The 13,576-nt window shown below is 47.5% G+C and overlaps 1 protein-coding gene across 2 annotated transcripts in view; it reads left to right on the top strand.

Moving 5' to 3' along the window:
• MYO5C (myosin VC) overlaps positions 1 to 13,576 on the top strand; it is a 107,678-nt gene that overhangs the window by 10,877 nt on the left and 83,225 nt on the right. For both annotated transcript variants that reach the window (XM_030930653.1, XM_010361389.2), the window contains exons 2-7: positions 1,191 to 1,301; positions 4,393 to 4,558; positions 5,048 to 5,192; positions 8,594 to 8,750; positions 10,874 to 11,017; positions 11,748 to 11,829. In XM_030930653.1, the coding sequence (XP_030786513.1) occupies positions 1,191 to 1,301; positions 4,393 to 4,558; positions 5,048 to 5,192; positions 8,594 to 8,750; positions 10,874 to 11,017; positions 11,748 to 11,829 (805 nt within the window). The remainder of the gene's footprint in view (positions 1 to 1,190; positions 1,302 to 4,392; positions 4,559 to 5,047; positions 5,193 to 8,593; positions 8,751 to 10,873; positions 11,018 to 11,747; positions 11,830 to 13,576) is intronic.

Below are 13,576 nucleotides of genomic sequence, written 5' to 3'. Positions count from 1 at the left end.
GCCTTTAAAGATTAATATTTATTGTTCTGATTATAAAAGTAATAGATGCATATTGTAGAAAAATACATCAAACTTCTCAGGTGTCTTATGTAAGGACACTAATTTTAAAATCCTACTGGGCGTGGTGGCTCATGCCTGTAATCCCAGCACTTTGGGAGGCTGAGGCGGGTGGATCACTTGAGATCAGAAGTTCGAGACCAGCCTGACCAATGTGGTGAGACCCCCGTCTGTACTAAAAAAACAAAATTAGCCAGGCGTGGTGGTGGGCGCCTGTAGTCCCAGCTACTCAGGAGGCCGAGGCAGGAGAATCACTTGAACCCAGGAGGCAGAGGTTGCAGTGAGCCAGGGTCATGCCACTGCACTCCAGCCTGGGCAATAAGAGTGAAAATCCATCTCAAAAAAAGAAAATCCTGTTGGGTCAGTGCCTTATCCTCATGACGTCATTGAACCTTAATTACCTTCTGAAGACCCTGTCTCAGGATATAGTCAGTTGGGGGTTAGGGCTTCAACGTATGAATTTGGGGGACACACAGTTCAGCCCACAGCAACGTGGTTCTACCCAAAGACTTGTACATTGGCTGAGCCAGGCGTGCCCATTGCCAGCTGGGAATTGAACTGGGTGGCTGTATCTGGACTTCTGCATTTCCCACTGTGGGAGTCCTTGGCAGCCCACCGGTGTGATAAGATTGTGATGACATTGCTGTAACAATTCTTTCATAGCATTTTACAAAGTTCTTTCAAGTACGAAGTCTAATTTAACCTCCCAGGGAACTTGTGAAATAGATATTGTTGTGGCGATTTTGTGGATGAGAAAAATGAGGCACTGTTAAGTGTCTGGCCCAGAATTCCATAGTCAATCAGTGGTAAAAGAAATCCCTCTCCTCTAACCCTGTAGACAGCCATGAGATGTTTCCATTAAGGTACTCGCAGATTTCTTTCCCACGTCCAGGCTTTCAGCATTCAAGGTTTATCTAGAAGGCTTTGGGAGTTCCATTGCCTGTAAACTGAGGCAGCCAGGCCCAGTGCGTTGCAAATGCATGAAAGATCACCTCATAAGCAAAATTAGGTAGACGTATTCCTCATAAAGGAGCTGACCTAGTGGACAGAAAGAAACCTTCCTGCATCTAACCATGCATTGATCCATGCTTTTGAAAGTTCTGAAATTCAGCTTTTCTCATCCTGTTGGTCAGTACAACAGGGTCTGGATTCCCGATCCTGAAGAAGTTTGGAAGTCTGCTGAAATAGCCACGGACTACAGAGTTGGTGACAAGGTCCTGCGACTCCTGCTGGAGGATGGAACGGTGAGGGTCCTTGCTGTTTGCAGCTGCGTCGATGTGTAAAGGGGTAGCTGGGGTATGTGTGAGGATGGGGGCACGTGGACCCCGTGGGAGGCACCCAAGGGAGAGTGCATGAGTGGGCACCAGCACCATCCCCAAACGGCCCCCTGGCACCAGGACTCACTGATGTGTCTGTACTCCTTCCTTCCCTCCCCTATGCTGCCCTGCATCCACCGGGCCTCTCTCTGTAAAGGGGGCCCAGCTGCAGGAGCCAGGTCTGTGCCACGGCACTGCATTTCCAGGCACCCAGCATTACTGGGAGACTGCTGAAAAGTGATTCGCCATTTTGGCTTCCTGAGTCTCAGCCCAGAGATTAGGCAAAGATGAAAAGCTTGGAGAGAAGTCGTTTGAGCCCAAGGCATGCACTGGTAAAGAAAAACATCAAGATGCGAAGGGGAGGAAAATGAGAAGAGGAAGAAAATAGGCAGGGAGAGGGAGGAGTGGGAGGAGACTGGAGGGAGTTGGTCCACGGATGTACAGAAATGTGTAAGGGAGGGAGTGTGGCAGGAACAAGACAGGGACGCCTAGCTTTGTGTGACATTATGAGGTGCCTCTGTTGGTGCTGGTATGGTGAGGGGGAGGTGAGGATGAACTTCAGCAGTTGCTCCTGTGGTGGGATGAGCTGGTGAGGAGCTTCCCTGCAAGGCTGCATGTGCCTTCTGATGACGCAGCTTTGGAAGACTTTGCATTTGCTCGAAGTGTCCCTCATGAGTCGTCCTTGCCCACCACTGCTGTAGTGACATTCCACTGGATTTGTAGCTAGGGTGACTGGATGGGTTTAGAATCAAGTATCTGGACAGAGAACTGGGCAGGGGATTTGTGCTCTGTCTAGATCCCAGAGGTGGGTCTGGGGAACATCATGTGAGGATTAATTGACAAAGCATGTAAATGGGTTCTGCAGGGACAGGGCACACTACTTCTAATCAGACTGTCCTGGATTTGGGAGACATTTCCTGAGATCCTGGGAAGGCAGATGAACATAGCAGTTAAAGACACACCCTCTAGAATCAGATGGTCTGGCTTCAGATCCTGGCATGGCCACTTGTTAAGTCTTTGGCAGCAAGCCCCCAGTTTCCCCATATGTACGAAGGAGGTAATGACTGCACCATCCCAGGGTTGCTGAAGTGCGATGAGACAATCCTGTGTGCATGTGTGAAGGCAGGAGCTCTGGGAAAAGCCTCTCGCTCCCTGGGGCTTCCCTGCCCGGCAGGAGCTCTCGCAGCTTTTATTGAGTGTCTCCTGTGCACAGTCTGGGCTCCAATTAGGGATCAGATGGCTTTGTGTGGGGAGGAAAATCTCAAGGCAGCAGCTGCAGTGTCAGTTTGCTGCTTTGGTAATGTCTGCAGGGCTTCAGGTGGCTACATTCCCGGCCTTGACCCGGCTGCAGAGACGAGTAGGATGGCGGACAGCCAGACCACTCTTTAATTCAACCCTTTGTCAATACTGTAAGAGAAAAGGCCTGTGTGCTGTAGGAAAATGTCACCTCTGCCTCCACCTGTCAACATAATGTTCGTTACATTTTCTCCCCTCCCCCAAAGACTATCCTTTCTGTCTCCCTGTTGCTTTCACACATAACACATACAGAGGCCAAACCAGAAGTGGGGGTTGTGGATTTACAATAGAAAAACAGAGACAAGGAAAGTCAGGAGGTATGAGAATCATTTTTCCTGATTTTATTTTCAAAAGTGTTTAGGTTGAGAATATTCTGGTCGGGGTTAGGTCACAATACACTTGCACTGGTAACAGGGGAGCAGGAGCTGGCCTGAGGAGCTGTGTCCAGTTGTGGATTGCCCCGAGCTGCTGGCTTTACGCAGAACAGACCAACCAGCCAGCGAAACCCCTGCCATCGACAAGGAAGCACTGTGCTAGTGAGAGAGCACAGGCTTCAGAGTGAGGCCCAGATTCACTGTGTGACCTTGGACAACAGACTCCTACTTTCTGAACCTGTCTCATTGACTTTCTTGGTTGGGGTAGTCACGTCCTCCCTGGAAGGCAGTTTTGAGGATTAAATGAAACAATCCATGCTGAGTGCTTGGCATGGGGTCTGCACAGTGGCACTTGCTAAGGGGCAGCTGGGCCACCTTGTGGAGCTGGCCCAGGACCAGAGATCAGAAGGAATCCAGAGATACTGACTGAATACCAGGAAGGCGGCAGTGGCCTAGGAAGGTATAAGAGAAACAAGCATGCTGGGTAACCTGCTCAAGTCGCTGTAGTTGGGCTTCACGTCCCTCAGCGGTGAAACGGGAGTGTAGGAATTAGAATACTCTGACAGTGGAAAGGCCCAGTCGTCTGTGGCACAGATGCGACGGGACATACTCGCCTCACCTTCGTTCTGCTAAGGCAGCCGCTTTAGGAATACTAGGTTAAATCTAGCAGAAGAGGAGCAAGCCTGGGAAAATTCCCTGGCCCAGGGCTGAGAGTGATAGGAACAGACAGCCCTGCTCGGGGAGCCGTGAGCCTTCGGGCATGTGGGTGACTGCAGACAGGAGACACCTGCACCAGGGGCCTTTCACGGAGAGACCACCACCTGCACGGACTCCTTTAGGTATTTGTCACCACCAAGTGTGTCAACTTTGAGCAGAGACTCAACAACCTTAGAGTTAAAGGGACCTTAGGTCATTGTGTCATTTTAGCTGCAGCATCTTGTTTTCAAACGAAAACTTGCATGACCTCAACATTTAAACCACATACAGGTAGAGCCCCTTTGGGAGATTCAGGAATGGGGCACCTGGATCTCTGCCCATGTAGCTTCTCCAGCACCTCTTATTGAGGCCTCTGTAGCTCTAACAACCCGTGGTCTGGTCTAGCTCCTCTTCGCAGATGAGAGAAATGAGGCCCAGAGAGGGCGAGTGACTTGCCCCAGTGCACATAGCCAGTGCCCTAGTCCCCTGCTCCTACTTTTCATTATTCCAGGAGTCAGCTGTGAAGATTTTCTTGTTGCTATACATGCATTTGCTTTTTAGTGTCAGTGATGACTCTGGAAATAAAAACAGTGCTTCAACAGAATGCCAAAAATCTTCTGTTTCCAGAGCTTTACTTTTATCTTTGTCCATAGGAGCTGGATTATTCCGTCAATCCAGAATCTCTGCCTCCACTTCGGAATCCTGACATCCTCGTAGGCGAGAATGACCTCACGGCTCTCAGCTACCTCCATGAGCCCGCGGTGCTCCACAACCTCAGGATCCGCTTTGCAGAATCCAAACTCATTTACACCTACAGTGGTAAGGAGAGCAATTCTAGGAAGTAAGGAATGGCACTGGAATGGAAGCTTGCTGTCTAGAGCCTCCTGGTTGTTTGTTGTTTATACTGAGCACCCAGAGTTTGTTGTAAAAAGAAGTATCTAGGTGGGGAGAGTCTTCAACAAGAACTAAGACTGGACCACCGAGATAAGGAGATGTAACAAAGCTTGTGTTTGGGTTTCTCATCGGATTTGATACATTTATTACTTATTTTGGGCAACTGTATTACTTACATTGTGAACTGCAAAAAGGTCTCCGTTTGGGAGCATTTCCACCTGTCCTGTCATCCAACCATCAGACCAGCCGGGGGGTGTAGGTGACTGGCAGGGAATTAATTCAGTGCATGAAGTGACTTGTCCAGAGTCACACAGAAGGTTTAATAAGTGACAGACCTGGAGTTTCTTAAAAAAACAAACTGGAGAGGCAGGCGGCAGTAAGAATCTTTTAACTGCATCTAACATCTTTCCCCAGGAATCATTTTGGTGGCCATGAATCCTTACAAGCAGTTGCCAATATACGGAGATGCCATCATCCATGCCTACAGCGGGCAGAACATGGGTGATATGGACCCACACATATTTGCTGTGGCAGAAGAGGCATACAAGCAGATGGCCAGGTAGCTTCCTGCCAAGCTGGACTTCCCCTTGCTCTGCCAATGCTCCCTGCATTTGCCAGACCATCACAGTGGAGGGGAGATACCTAGGTTGGGCTCATTAAAAGAGATAGGCCAGAGAGGGTGCTTTGTCGAGCCGACTACCTGGAATGAATAGCAAACGACTGTTCCGTGCACCTGACCTGTCAAGACTGAGTTTCCTGGTTTTTGTTCCTTCAAGGTAGTCAAGTCAGTCCTACCAGTTTGGGAATAGCAGATCCTTTTCTTGCAGTGTGTTTGGTTGGAGGAGGGTTGATTTATTCTCTGCTATGAGATGTTTAAGCTTTTTTTTAACCCATTCAAGGAAGCAGAATCTGATGACAGGGGAGTTAGCTGCAGGAGGTTTTATGTGCAGGAGACTTGGAGTTTTATCCTAATTTCACTGCTAGGTGTTTGTAGGGCCCCGTGGAGAGCGCACATGTATGGAAAGCCTCCTGCGAATGAGGCACCGTGCACACATTCCCATATGTCATCTGGGATGGCCTCAGAATAGCCCACGATGCAGATGTCTGGGCGGTAAACAGCTTCAGGGAATAACCAACCTAGGTTAGGCAGCAAGTAAAAGGCAGATATGGGATTTGTGCTCAGATTTTTAAACTCTAGTTTATTTTTCCCATAACTATCACTTTTGGCTTCAGTGTCTTCATCTGTAAAGTATGAAGAATAAAAACACCACCCTATCTTTGGAGCTGCCTTTACAGTTTGCAAAAGAACTTTCACATACAGTGGTCTCCCTTGAGTCTTACAGCACTCCTTTGAAGTCGACTGACTTCATTGCGCTCTTTTCACAGATGGGAAATCCGAGGCACAGGACCTGGACCTGCTGACTCTTTACCTAAGTCTTTACTGCATAACCCCAGCCGCAGCTCCTGAGCTCCCTCCACTTTATGTCTTTGTCCGTGAGCTGGACTCTCAGAGGGCACCCATTCCTGGTTCTGCTGCTTATAATGAGGGGGCAGGTGGTAGCTTACATGAGGTAGAACACATGCTGCTTTCCTGCATAGCCGTCTAATGGGCAGTCTGGGGATAGACCAAGCTTCTTCACAGTCATCAGAGACCCGGTGCTGTGCAGCTCCCTGTCCCTGGGGTGGGGCAGGCATCCTCAGGGACAAGCTAGTTCTCAGCTCTGTCTTCCATATTCTAGGTGACAAGGCATATGAGGGGAAGGGTACAGCCCTCCAGGTTAGGGAGACTCTCCAGAAGCCCCACAAAGCACTTCTGCTCACAGCTCATCAACCAGGACCTCACTCAAACAGGGAGGCTGGGATGTGCAGCCTTTCATATGCACAGCGGGGGCACTGCCTGGCCACTGGGGCCTAGTCCCTAAGAAGGAAGAGGAGAATGCAAGTGAATACTGGGTAGAGAATTAGCAGCTTCTGCTGCACCAAGATTCCTTCTAACCCTAAAACCTCCACAGTTCTGAGATTTTTCCCTGGCTCCCTGCCGATCTCCCAGGTATTATGGTGATTAGGGTCTGGTTATCAGTGGGATGAGCTCTTTGGCGCTGTAGGGCTGTGCTCCCTTCAGCCCTGAAGAGGCATTTTCTCCTTGGCGGTCTGTGTCACTGCAGTGACAGAATGGAGCCTAAAGCAAGCTCGTGTTGGCCTTATTTGATGCTAGACAGGGAGTGTCCCTTAGGGCTGTAGAACAGGCCTGGGATTACTGAAGCCCTGTTCTATGCCCTGAGGGACACTGAGCATGTCATTCCCCTTCTCGGAGTCTTCATCTTCTCTCTGAAATGAAAATATTGGACCAGGGCTCTGTACCCAAAGTCTTCTCCAGCATTCACATGGGAGGCTGTGGCTCTGTGCTCTGGGTCAAGTCACTCCACCCACGGTCACCATTTTACTCCTCTGTAAGAGAGATATCTATGTCGTAGGATTTTCGTGAAGCTTAAGTGAGAATCTGTATTCACTCAGCACCTGGCATGTGAGCGGTGCCACATCCACAGAGCCGCGTTAGAAGCTTCCACCATCACGATCTTATGACATGAAAAGTTTAGTGCATTTTTAAAAATCTCTAAATTATATAACACAGCATGTTGGCTTACAGAGCGCATATGTTCCCAAGCATCTTTTGAATAATTGCTCTCAAAATAATGTCCTTGAAATGTTTTTATATTTAAGTGGGATGTGCAGAAAGGAGTTGACATAAGGCCTGAGGCTGCTATCTTTAGAGGCCTGCTTGCAAGGTGGCCCATGGCTGGCCTCTGATTTCATGACGGTTCCTGACATTTCTTGGTTGATAAAGTGGCTCATTTTACCTAAACTCAAGCTGTTTGTGTAAACAATGTGCTTTATGCTGAATCCCTGCTTTCCTTCTGGGAGTCTGGAATGTTGGCATGTGCTAGGCAGAAGGTGGGCACTGCATCTCTGATGAGCTTCCCTGGCAGCCAACGTTTCACATGTGCCGTCAAATTCCTTGCTGGAGGAATTGAGTGTGTCCTGTGTGACCTGACTGGGAGAGGACCCCTAGAAGTTTGCACCCAGGTTCCACTGGACCTCGCCCCGCGTGCCTTTTCCCTTGCTGCTTTTGCTCTGTATCCTCTTGCTGCAGTCAGTCTTAGCTGTGAGGATGACTGTATGCTGAGTCCTGTGAGTTCTCTTACTGGGACATTGAACCTGGGGTTGGTCTTGGGGCCCCTCAATAATTTTGGGGTACTCATAAATACATGTTGACAGGCAGCATGATGACCCGCACAGGGTCCATCTAGAAAGAGGGTGCTCAGGAGAGGGTGGGGAGGGCAGAGGAGAGATGAAATTCAAGAACAGAGTTTAAAAGCAAAAATCCTGCCCAGAGACTGGGAGGGATGGGAAGGAGCAGTTTTTTGGTTGAGTGGAAAGGTTGAGTAGGGAAGCAGTAAGGTGTAGGGATTGGAATAAAGGTTGGATGAAAGATAGAAAAAAAAAATCTAGAAGGAAATTGATTGAGTTTTTTTTTGTTTTGTTTTTTTTGAGACGGAGTCTCACTCTGCCGCCCAGGCTGGAGTGCAGTGGCATAATCTTGGCTCACTGCAAGCTCTGCCTCCCAGGTTCACGCCATTCTCCTGCCTCAGCCTCCCGAGTAGCTGGGACTACAGGCGCCCGCCACCACGCCCTGCTAATTTTTTGTATTTTTAGTAGAGACGGGGTTTCACTGTGTTAGCCAGGATGGTCTCGATCTCCTGACCTCGTGATCCGCCCGCCTCGGCCTCCCAAAGTGCTGGGGTTACAGGCGTGAGCCACCGCGCCCGGCCTTGATTGAGATTTTAAAATAGTAGAGTGGCAAAACGGTTTCCCTCTTTTGTCCACATTTGTCTTAGTTAGCACACATCGCCTCTTTAATGGGAAGAAACTAACATTTGAAAACTCTTTTATTTGCTTTAGAAGCAACAGAAACCAGTCCATAATTGTAAGTGGAGAGTCGGGCGCTGGAAAGACAGTGTCAGCTCGCTATGCCATGAGGTACTTCGCCACTGTCAGCAAATCGGGCAGCAACGCTCACGTGGAGGACAAGGTCCTGGCATCCAATCCCATCACCGAGGTGCGTACCACTGTGGAAGGCAGCCGTGTGTTGATGATGGAAATGGGGGTTGGTTGGGTTCTGTGCTCTCCTGGCTAATTCAAGTTCCCACCCTTTAAAGACTAAAGAAGTAAGGTCAGGAGAGACCCAGGAAGCCTGTTTGCTGGTGGGATTTAAAGGAGGTGGGGGCTGCTTTCAAGGCTCTCTCCTGCTATACCTCCTGGGCTGGAAATCTACCATCAGATTCCAGGAGTCCTCTGTTTACATTTACATCCCAGAGGGAAACCAAACATCACTGGTACACTGAATCACTGGTGTTCTCCAGCCAGCTGGCATCAGCTTTCATGAGCTGATTGTTAAAATATTCAGGAATTTTACAAGCTGATTGATAAACCTTTGGTAGTTTGACATCAGTCATGGGAGGAGTATTTATACCTTCTGCCTTGGCAAAGGTCACATGTAAAGACTCTTCCTCCTGCCCTCCCCAAGAGCCAATTCATCAGCACACTACTGACTGGGACAGACAGTGGGCAAGACCAACCGTGACAGTGCCCAGGGGTGAGGAGACAGCCCTCAAGGAAGAAGGGGCACTCAAAAGGGTGTAAATATTTAGGTTGAGTAGGGAAGCGGTAAGGAGTAAGGATTGGAATAAAGGTTGGATGAGGCCGGGCGCGGTGGCTCAAGCATGTAATCCCAGCACTTGGGGAGGCCGAGACGGGTGGATCACGAGGTCAGGAGATGGAGACCATCCTGGCTAACACAGTGAAACCCCGTCTCTACTAAAAAATACAAAAAACTAGCCGGGCGAGGTGGCGGGCGCCTGTAGTCCCAGCTGCTCGGGAGGCTGAGGCAGGAGAATGGCATAAACTCGGGAGGCGGAGCTTGCAGTGAGCTGAGATCCGGCCACTGCACTCCAGCCTGGGCGACAGAGCGAAACTCCGTCTCAAAAAAAAAAAAAAGGTTGGATGAAAGATGTGAACTTTTAATTGAGCATCATAGGCATTTGGGGCCTGAGTGAGTTGAGTGAGGCACCTCATATTCTCTCATTTAATCCTCCCAATTCTGTAAGTGTTCTGGTCAGTCTGGGCTGCTATTATAATATTAAATATAATATACTTTAGTATAATATACTTTACTGTCATCGACCAGGTGGCTTATAAACAACAGAAATTTATTTTTCACAGTTCTGGAGACTGGAAGTCCAAGATCAGGGTGCTAGCAGGGGTCAGGTTCTGGCGAGGCCTCTCTTTTGGGTTCCTGCCTGCTCTCTTCTCACGGTACCTTTACATGGCAGAAAGAGAGCAAGAGAGGTGTTTGGGATCCCTGTTATGTAGGCATTAAAATCCCACTCCCAGGGGCTCTATCCTTGTGACATCATTACTTCCCAAAGGCCCACCTTACCATACCGACACATAGGGTTAGGATTCCAGCGTGAGGATTTTGGGAGGACACAAACATTCAGTCCATAGCAGTAAGCTGCTTATTATTCTCATATTACAGATAGAGAAATTAAGACCTGGAAAGATGAACTACCTTTTTTGTTTGTTTGTTTTTGAGACAGGGTCTCACTGAGTTACCCAGCCTGGAGTGCGGTGGTGCAATCGTAGCTCACTGCAGCCTCCAGCTCCTGGGCTCCAGCAATCCTCCCACCTCAGCTTTCTGAGTAGCTAGGACTACAGGCACATGCCACCATGCCTGGCTAATTTTTTTGTGTTTTGTAGAGACGGGAGTCTCACTATGTTGCCTCGTCTAGTCTCAGATTTCTGGCCTCAAGTGAATTTCTCGCCTCAGCCTCCTGAAGTGCTGGGATTACAGGCGTGAGCCACCGCACCTAGCTAGTGAACTAACTTGTAAGACATTACACAGCTAGCAAAGATAGAACCCAGGGCCCTGAAACATCAGAACCTGTGCTCTTTCTGGTCGTCCCCAGTGTCTGCCAGTGGGACCGAGGAGAGGCTTGAACAGCAGGCTCAGGATTTGTCATGTTCCCTGCCAGCCTGGGGTTGCTTTCTTTCCCCAGACCTCCCTCTGCCAATCAGACCTTCCCCTAGGGTACGGAATTGCATTTTACTAAAAACTCCTGCAATAACTTTGAGGCAAAAATCTTTTAATGTTGTTATTTCAAAAGAGTTATGTTTTTTTAGGCCGTCGGAAATGCCAAGACCACCCGCAATGACAATAGTAGTCGGTTTGGGAAATACACAGAAATCAGTTTTGATGAACAAAATCAAATTATAGGAGCCAACATGAGAACTTACCTCCTGGAGAAATCCAGAGTTGTCTTTCAAGTAAGTATTAAATTTTTCCCCAACTTTTTGAGCATTATTTACAATTACATTCTTATTATATATACTCAGGCAAGCTATGCTGTGCTGTGAATTGAAGAGTAGGGTTTTCTTATCTTTTATTTGCAGTTTGGATTCTTTTTTTCTGTTTATTAAAACTTGATGGTTAATAGGTGTAATATCAGGTGAGTTGAATGACTGTAGGAAGAGGTTATGACTTTTTCATCTGGGGGATTTACAAAATCCTTATGGTTTAGAAAGCAAGTATCTCTTTCTAGAGTGCAAAAACTGTTTGAAATAGACAAAGCTGACAGACTGGCTTTCCTATCAGAAAGGGAATGGGATCAGAGCTATCGAGGGGGTTTTAAGAGAAAGGCTTTTCTGCCAGGAAAATGGAGAAAATTCTCACCGTTTTGGCCCAGGAGGAGAGCAACAGTAAACCTTGTATTGCAGGAAGTTTCTAAAAATTTCACTAGGATGAGTTATGTCATTCCCATTCCATAGGACGTTTTCATTTAATAACACTTTCTCTGGGTTGCTCGTTACTTGGAAGGCCATCTCAGGCCACCCAGTTCTCAGTTGAGAGGAAGGGCCTCTTGTGAACTGGCCAGATCACATCCCAGACAGATAATTATCCATCCAGATTAGACATCTAAGACTCTCTAGTTAAAAACATGGCATTTTTGCTTGTGAGGATTTGGTGTAATTTTGAGGACATTTCTTTATCTTACAGTCGGAAAATGAACGAAATTACCACATTTTCTATCAGCTTTGTGCATCTGCACAGCAGTCGGAATTTAAACATCTTAAATTGGGTATGTGATGGATCGTGTGCGGAAGGGTCTCTCTTTTATGTGGGGGCTTAAATTCTAGGTTAACTTTCTTCTTATACTAATATGGCTTTTTTTTTTTTTTTAAGTATTTGCCCAAAGATACAAGATTCTTTGGTTTCAAGGACAGAATTGGTTGCATCTAATTAAGGGGCTGGATTAGGGCTGGGGGGATGAGTTTAGAGAGAGAGGGCGCTCTTAAGCCTGAGGTTATTTTTAAAGCTCATTGGGACTGGCGTGGTGGCTCACACTTGTAATCCCAGCACTTTGGGAGGCCAAGGCGGGCGGATCACCTGATGTCAGGAGTTCAAGACCAGCCTGGCCAACGTGGCGAAACCCTGTCTCTACTGAAAATACAAAAATTAGCCGGGCATGGTGACACACACCTGTAGCCCCAGCTACTTGGGAGGCTGAGGCAGAAAAATTGCTTGAATCCGGGAGACAGAGGTTGCAGTGAGCCGAGATCACACCACTGCACTCTAGCCTAGGCAACAGAGCAAGACTCCATCTCAAAAAAAAAAAAAAAAAAAAAAAAAGCTCATTGGGTGTTTGTTCTCCTCCAGCTAGAACCACCTGATTAAGACCTCCTGACAGCTGGAACATTTGGCATCACTAAACCTTCCGTTTTATTTGAACATGCATAGATAGTTGTTTTTCTAACACGTATGACATGTTAACCCATTTTTTAAAACAAACCACCTCTATCATAATTTGATGGCTCAAGGTCATTCATTATTTGTAGTCATAATTGATGATATTCTAGAGATAGCTAAAACACAGGGCTGTTTGTCCTTCAATACAAAAGGCCCCGAGCCCTGTGCTGTCATGGCTCTCCTGCCTTAGCCATTTGTGCTATACTGGTAGATGAGAATTGTCGAAGATAACTTCTCGTATGTTGGAGTTGAACTCACACACTCTCTAATTTTGGAGAAGTTGCTTGTGCTCTTAGAATCTTAAGTTTCTGCAGATTTCACATGACGGTAATATCCTTGGCGTTGTCTACCAAACAGAATATGAATAGCGAACTTGCAGAAGGGCTTTCTGAAAGATCCTCTACTATTTAAACGTTAGGTGTATGTACGTGTGTGTGTGTGTGTGTGTGTGTGTGTGTATATAGTCATTATCCTGATTGTTCTAATGGTTTTATAGGAGTATATGCATGTCAAAAGTTTATCGAATTGTATGTGTTAAACATACAGTTTATTGTACATTCAGTAAACCTCAGTAAAGCTATACAGAAATGTTGGGTGCAGGAACAAAAGCCATGAGCTTTAGAGTTAGGCCAGCATTTAAATTCCTGCGTGCCATCAGCTATGGGAGCTTGAGAAAGTTACTTCACTTTTCTCAGTCTTAGCTTCTGCATCTGTAATGTAGAATTCTTTTTTTGTTGTTTTTTTTTTTTGTTTGTTTTTTTGAGACAGGGTCACCAAGTCTGGGGTGCAGTGGTGCCAGCACGGTTCACTGCAGCCTCGAACTCCTGGGCTCAAATGATCCTCCCACGTCAGCCTCCTGAATAGTTGGGACCATTGGCATGTGCCACCATGCCCAGCTAATTTTTTGTAGAGTTGGGGTTTTGCCCTTTTGCCCAGGCTGGTCTTGAACTCCTGGGTTCAAGCAAGCGCCTGCCTCAGGCTCCCAAAGTACTGGGATTACAGGCATGAGCCTCCACACCTGGCTGTAATGCAGAGTTCTAAGGAATAAATGGAATAAGCTGTGTAAAGTGCATGACACA

The sequence above is a fragment of the Rhinopithecus roxellana genome, chromosome 5 (assembly GCF_007565055.1).
Source record: "Rhinopithecus roxellana isolate Shanxi Qingling chromosome 5, ASM756505v1, whole genome shotgun sequence".
NCBI classification, from domain to species: Eukaryota; Metazoa; Chordata; class Mammalia; order Primates; family Cercopithecidae; genus Rhinopithecus; species Rhinopithecus roxellana.
Note: the sequence above shows the minus strand (reverse complement) of the source record. Positions and strands in the feature narration are given on the sequence as shown.